Source organism: Volvox carteri (assembly GCF_000143455.1).
Source record: "Volvox carteri f. nagariensis unplaced genomic scaffold VOLCAscaffold_6, whole genome shotgun sequence".
Classification (NCBI taxonomy): domain Eukaryota; kingdom Viridiplantae; phylum Chlorophyta; class Chlorophyceae; order Chlamydomonadales; family Volvocaceae; genus Volvox; species Volvox carteri.
The window spans coordinates 1,764,811-1,772,246 of record NW_003307549.1 but is presented as its reverse complement, the minus strand read 5'-3'; the positions used below and the strand labels follow the sequence as shown (position 1 = coordinate 1,772,246).

Sequence of the window (7,436 nt, the reverse complement as noted above, 5' to 3'; positions counted from 1 at the left end):
TGCGCATGCGTGCGGCAAACGCATCCAAGAAATAGTACTCGCAAGAATAGTGGAGTTAACCCTAAGTTAACGCAGATTTTAGACGCTTCCGTCTGGCACACACCCCCAGGAGCTGCCGTCCGTCCTCATTCCATCTCGCCGCACTCAGCCGGCAGAGTAATGTACATGTAAATCATCCGGGTTTAACTTCTCATTACATACACACAAAAGTCATACACGGATTGGGTCCATTAAATAGGCAACCGTCAGCAGCACACACGCACTGTTGCCGCACCCGCCGTCATCCTAAACAAGCACTGCTGCTGCCGCTCGCTCGGGACCAAATTTAACCAAGTCAACCCCCCCACACACAACGGAGACCCCTACTGAAGAAATTAGGCACCAAAGTAACAAATCCTCAACCAGCACGTAAAGAATCATTGATGTATGTACCATTTTATTTCATGTTCGTGTATTTTATCTATTCGTCGTTGGGATATCCCTCACCATAACCAATAAATCAATGGAATCATATTGAAAAAATCAATTTCTAATTTCTAGGAAGGAATAATCTACAGGCCAATCTGTAGCTACTACGCAGGTATAATTGTAGGGTGTCGAGAGTTCAGTTCAGTCGAGTGAAGTACAGTAGTAGTTCCACCGTCGGCCGCAGCGGGCTAATGAACAAAGAACGTCGCACCGCCTGGCGGCCCTATCGCACGCAGCGATCAATGTTGTTGATCAACGACGATTGCCCAAAATTTATGTACATGTACCAAGATGTATGTATCGTAAATGTACGGCATAATGTCCGGTACGTTGTCAGCTTGCTTCAATGGCAATTTGTCGGCATTACTTCCTGCTATCTAGGAATCTATATTCTAAGATTCATACCTATCTATCTATCAGTCCCTAATCTACCAGTCCCTAATCTATCAGTCGTTCTCAACCATTAATTGATGCTGTCGCAGCGACAGTACTAGCGGCTAGTAAAGATGTGGAATGCCGCAGCACGCATTCGGCACCGACAATGTACACGCCATGTGACGTATCCAAGTGTCGGAGGGATTGTTAACTACATAGGTATTTATAATTGATTAGAATGTCGCCGTATGTGCACGACAGTACAATCGCTACATTACGCTAGTCCTTCCAGTGTTCACGAAGCATAGAACGCATGAAAATATGCTTTGTTTGCGATGAATTCGTCACTAAGGTATAATTCTCGCTATACATAAACACTGCTAATCTAGGGGAACTTAGGGGTTCTAAGCTAAAGAGAGGAATCATCGCTTTGCAAGGACCAACGGGCCACGTGCCAACCATTTGAAAGTGTACAACTAACGGACAGAAAACCCGCAAAAAGCCCCGCACTGATTGCTGCCCTCGTTTCCGAAACACCATGCACCTCGCCCATCCCGCCCGCCCATCCCGCCGACAGACACTGCAAACATTTTAAGTACAGTGAACCTCTATTCATACCCAACAGTCTCTTCATATCCACCGAGCATTAGTACCTCTCCTCAAACTGCACTATGTACGACGAAAGTGCTCATGGCGGCGGCGGCGGCCTGTACGACAGGGCAGCAGGGTAACCCTCAGATCATTGCCAGTCCGTTCGTTCATCGGAATCTGAGAACCGGACTATCTAACGGAATTTTAACGCGTGTCAAGCTGGCGATTCGGATATGCTCGGACATCGTCAATCTCAAGCGGGGAGGTGCAAGTGATGCCAGGTAACAACAGGGGGGAGGTGCGAACAGAGCTGCCGCGCTGATGCGAGCAAGGAAAGCAGCAACGCAGCAGGAAAGGCAGGTCGTTAGGAGGTTTGGAGCCTTTACCAGGCTCCTCCAGGTAGGCCACCTTCGTGCGCTTTGTAAGCTTGCATGCACGAGGTGCGGCAGACAGGTGGCCCACCCACCACCCTTTCACTGCCCTAATGCAGCAGCGGATGAAGAGAAAACCCTTAGCAACTTAGCAACAAGATACGTAAAGTCGTAGCTAGCTAGCTAGCTAGTCAGTACAGCCCCAAATGTAAACGGTGCATGCGAGGTGCAGCGCAGTGGTGGCCACTATACAGTGGTGGCCACTATACAACTCAACAATCTGGGAAGAGGAACGAGAGAGGATTGGAGAAAGTGTTCAGAGCGCTTACCTCTTCTTTGATCGTCTGGAAGGACTGGAAGGCGATGACGGAGCCGGAAACGGCGGCGGCGGCTGCGGCGACGGCGGCGGTGGCGGGGGTGGTGGTCGGCGTCGTGGCGGCGGGGAGAGAGGTGGCACTGGTGGCGGCGGCGGCGGCGGTGATGGGCTGGGGGAGGATGGCCGCTGTAGTTGCTTCGTCGAGGTAGGAGGTGGAGGCGGTGGCGAGGGTGACGGCGGTGGGGGTGACGGCGGTGGGGGTGGCGGCGGGCTGGGTGACGGTCGCGGTGGCGGCGGCGATGGGGACCTGGGAGGTAATGGCGAGGGCGGTGGGGGTGACGGCGGTGGCGGTGAGGGCGGTGGGGGTGACGGCGGTGGCGGTGACGGCGGTGGGGACCTGGGAGGTAATGGTGACGGCGGTGGGGGTGACGGCGGTGGGGGTGACGGTCGCGGTGGCGGCGGCGGTGGGGACCTGGGAGGTGATGGGGAGGGCGGTGGGGGTGACGGCGGTGGGGGTGACGGCGGGGCCGGCGCCCTCGGCGATGGGGAATTGGGCTGCGGTGGCTTGGGCGAAGGCGGAGGAGATGGACGTCTGGGAGACGGGGGTGGCGGCCTGGTAATGGGCGATGGTGGCGGCGGTAAAGCCGACGGAGGCGGGGGTGGCGGCGGCCGAGGAGGTGGAGCGGCACTTGTGCTTGGGCGGATGGGGCAGTCGGGGTCCTCAGCATCCGTCAGAAAGTCACAATCCTCATCCAAGCCATCGTTGCAGTTGGCTTCAACGGACGATTTTTGGCGACAAATTCGTACAGTGGCGCCTGTGGTGTTGCTCCAGGAATCGAAGCGCACCGTGATGCCGCTTCCCGCATCACGCCACGTACTGCCGATCCGGATCTCGCCAACTATCACGGTCTGGATCTTGGGGGATTTATCCGTGCCGTTGTACGTGTGCATCAGGACGTAAGGTATGTTGTCTGATTTCTTGGACCACGGAAGCTCGTACGGGTAGACGTTCATGCGCGCTGAGATGAAGAGGCGCTGGTTTGCTGGCATGCCGCTCGCAGACACCATCACCGAGCTTTGCACGGCGGACATCTGAGGCGGGATGTTTACGGAGGCTGACTGGCCGTACGGCAGACCGGAGTCGTCCAGCTGTAGTACTGGCCTGCCCCAACCGACCTGACATGATGGGGATGGCAGAGAGGGGGTTAGGGGGGGTCTTAGGGTTTAAGAGTAAGTATAAGTGGCAGGGCAGTGTGCTTATGGTTGGGGTACGGAATGCGTCTAATGGAATGCATGGAGTCCACGTAGGCTAACAGCTCTATCAGGCAGGTACAGCTCCATGCTGGGGGGCAGCTAGCCAGGTGCCACTTCATTCGTCGAACCAGCGGCCAGACCGGCCAGAAGTTTGCAATATTCGAATGACGCATCATCGGCACGTCATGTTCGGTGTTCAGGCATGGAGTGGTGCATGCGTGCACCATGTGTTCGGAATTAGCTTGCGCCCGGTACAACCGTTCGCTACAGATACAGATCGGCGCAACTATCATGAAAGGATCAACACCTAGGACCACTGCGGGGAATAAGTCACCCCCCTAAAGGGAAACTAAAATGGAAGGTGTTGATCTCGGAGGGGTGAGAAGGGGGATAAACTTTTGGGGGATAAAACCAAAGTGAAACACGTGATGACCGGCCGGCGCTCACACAGCAGCTAATCGTTATTGAAACGCCCCAACCGACCCAACAGAGATCCCAAAATAACTCATAACTCAAATAACTAAATAAGTATCACCCACCTGCCAGTTGTGAGGGGCGTTGTAGCAGCGAATGCCCTGGCCTCCAACTGCACCCATGGTGCAAGTGTGGTCGCACTGATCTCCCAGGTCGCAGCCCGTGGGAGTGTCCGCGTGAGCCAGGCCGTAATGGTGACTTATCTCGTGAAAAAGGACTTCCAAGTTTCCAAAGTGCTCACCAGACAACCACAGCAAACCGGAGCCCCAGTTGTTGAGCGGCGGCGCGGTGGCGGTGGTCCACCGACCCGATGTGGCAAGACCAGCAAAGCCGCCGCAGCCTGGAGCCAGAGGGGGCCGGACACAGTTACACACGTGCGTGGTTAATCTAAGACAGGCAAGGAAAGGCAAGAGGCGGGGCAGGTGCGCATTCTCAAACATCCTGTTGTGATGTTGTGAGCCCTTATACCTACATACCTACATACCTACATACATACCTACGTCACAGCAGAGGGATGGCGGCAGCAGCAGACAGCTAAGAGGAAAGAGACTTGAGAGGCAGGACGAAATGGATGACAAAAGACAAATAAAGAAAAACAAAAAGGCAAAGGAATTGGAAAAGAACGAGAAACGGACAGGAAAAATACAGTATCAGTGTCAAAAACCGCACCCTCACCAGAGACCAGCGTGGAGAAGTTCGGCGGAAGGATCAAGACCCGGTGGTGGTAGGAGGATGCGTTAACACCGTAATTTGCGGCGGCCCAGGCATCAAGCCAATAATGCCATTTAGGCATGTTGTCTAATTCATTGCAGGAGCGGCTTGTGAAGCTGGGCCCTGTGGCGAAGGGGTAGGGTGGCTTGAGGGCGCCGCTGCAGGGTACCTCAACCCCGTCTAGCACCTTGACGTTCTCGGGAAGCAGATTGACTTGGCCGTAGCTGCAGGTGTTGTAGTAACCCGCCAAGGAACGGCTGGGGTAGGTGCCGCTGCCAGCATTGAAGAAATTGACAACTTGCTGTAATGCGGTGGAAACAGTTGGCAAAAGTTGGTTGGCAGGGGTTAGGGCCAGAAAAGCATTATGAAAGTCATGAAAGGCGGCACATCGGGGTGCAAACCGCCTTGCGTTGACTGACGACCTATTTTCGCAGCTTCGTTTTGGCCGCCTAACGCAGCTGAGGAACTCCGGACAAGGAGAACGAATCTCCGGTTCAATAATTCTGTACCGAGTGCGAGACATCCACGAACCCACTCATCCACGCATGAACCCACGCATTCACTCTCCCACGTATCCACGAACCCGCCATATCACCCACCCTCGCACTTACCTCCGGTGTGGTGGCAGCTGGTCCTGCGAAGCCGCAGAACGTGGGCAAGTATACCAAGATACGGGGGGCAGTGGGAGTGGTGATCGCGTCACCGAGCAGCATCCGCCGCTGCCGGCGCCGCAACCGCTGCTCAGCTGTCTCGAGCGGGGTAGAGCAGGAGTACATGACGCCGTTAATGATTCTGTTGAACTTGACAGTTACCAGGGTGTCGGTTAGGACAGCGTCGGGCAACACCGCGCCGCAGAACACCAGCCGGAAGATCTTTCCGCGGTGCTGCTGGCTCAGGTAGAAGTGGGGCTCCGTCGACCCATTATGCGCGTCCAATCTGAGGTAAGAGATTGTTCCTGAAGGGTGGAGAGACAACCAGGAAGGAATGTTTGGAATCCGGGGTCGGAAAATTCATGGGGATGTTAAAGGAGGAATGACGAAGAGAACATGATGACTACGTTAGCAAACCGAGGCTGCCTGTCGAGAGTGCCGAAGGTGAGTGCGTCTCTGGTTTGATGAACGATTGGGTACGTGAAGAACGCATAACACTGCATGAATTGCAATATTTTGCTTCGCTTTGTCTCTCTTATGTAATATTATGTTTCCTAACAACTAATCAATAGGCCAGAAGGCCAACGCATGCAGCTGCAGCAGGTAGCTTGGTTCTCAGAGCGGCCTGCCTCGGATTCACCTGTTACAGCTCCGGGCTTATTAACATTGTAAGTGACTTGGCTCGAAGCTCCCAGCAATAGCGTCATCACAGGGAACAGCAGCGCGGGAAGGGAGAGCAGGCGTGCAAGACGCAAATCGGCATGTCCTTGCAGAAGCGCCATTTTCCAAAGCCGCAGCTCGCAAGCTTCGCTAATTTATACAAAAATACTTGAGAATTGAATCCAGGGACCAAAACTGCAGGATCGCTGCGGGGAGGCAGGGTTGGACATGGCGGATGTGAGCATCTGAAGAGCCTTGAGGAGTAACCCACTGATCAACCAAGTGATCGAGTTCAAGGAACGATTTTTTAAATTTCACTCACGCAAAATGGCGCACAAGATGTTTGAAGCTAGCGACTTGGGGAGCAACCCCCGCAAGCAAGCATGGCAAGGGTACTGACCTTGAGCTCCGCGCAGAAACCAGCCTTCCCTTCTAATTGAAAAAATCTATATTATTTCTAATATGCATGTAGTGTTGTATAATGGTCACAAATACAATAGTGAAAAATCAATCTCTATTAGTCACGTCTCTAAAAATTGATTTAGACCGCGCCGCGGCCTAAAGGTGAATCTATTGCTATCTACAAAAATATGCGCTGATGGTTAGCAGTGCGCAATGGGGTTAAATATTAGTCTCGGTCATTCGTCTGGCTGCGGAATTCCTGGATTTGGAACCCACGCGTGCAATTCAAAAGCGCAGTGTCAGTACACCCAGGTGGGCGGCTGCGCCACGTACACATACGAATATTACAAATTATTCAAATAGGGTTTGATCACTTCCAAGTTTTCCGCGGATGTTGTACGACTCGGCATGTCGGCAGGTCTGACGACTCGGCCTCACTCGGCATACACTAATTGACAAGTGCCGATCTTGCCATCGGCGACATCATCATTTTTGCAATACGTGAAAAACTCTACCCTGCATAGTCATGTTTGTTACAGCGCCGGCGAACAAGACCGCACCGGGCAGTAACACATGTTCCCCAAAACTGAGTTCCACCAAGGTCCGCAACATAAACCGTACTTGAAATAACAATAAAAATAAAAGATGAAACTTCTGTATAGCATTCCTCTTTTTGCTCTTTGCATCTGCACCAAGAGACAACCCAACTTCGCAACCTGATATATCGCGTCCTGATCTCGCATCTACGAATCGACAGGGAATCCTACTTCGCGGGGCTTAAGGGCCGAATAAGTCGTGCATTCCAAACATTACGCGAACCTCATCCTTTAGCAGGTGTGTTCATGTTTTACCATGTATGCAGTCGCCGAGCAATCATTCAAATATGCCGGGGGGTGCCGGGTGGCCTTACTGGTGTTATTGGAGGTGCTGCGGCGGCTGCAGAACGCCGCTGTTGCGCTATGTTTCAAGTACACACACACGTGCTCGCAGGCAGGCAGGCAGGCAGGCAGGCAGCAGCATGCGCCCGCATATGCACCCCTCAACGTATATGTCCACACGCTCAGTAGAGGTAGCGGAGGGAGACGCCACATGATGCCCGCCAGTCACCTCCCCGCCAACACGGGGGCGGCGAGAATGCATTCTCGCCCAAGCAGAGTTGCCTAT

General features: G+C 53.6%; 1 protein-coding gene across 1 annotated transcript; it reads right to left on the bottom strand.

The window, feature by feature from the left end:
* Nucleotides 1-1,531: 1,531 nt before the first annotated feature.
* On the bottom strand, nucleotides 1,532-5,992 carry VOLCADRAFT_87769 (uncharacterized protein; the record flags this gene model as incomplete). The annotated part of the gene is made up of 6 exons (XM_002947357.1): nucleotides 1,532-1,550; nucleotides 2,429-3,297; nucleotides 3,915-4,189; nucleotides 4,525-4,861; nucleotides 5,172-5,515; nucleotides 5,851-5,992. The coding sequence occupies 6 exons, from the start codon at nucleotides 5,990-5,992 to the stop codon at nucleotides 1,532-1,534; spliced, it is 1,986 nt and encodes a 661-aa protein (XP_002947403.1).
* Nucleotides 5,993-7,436: the final 1,444 nt, after the last annotated feature.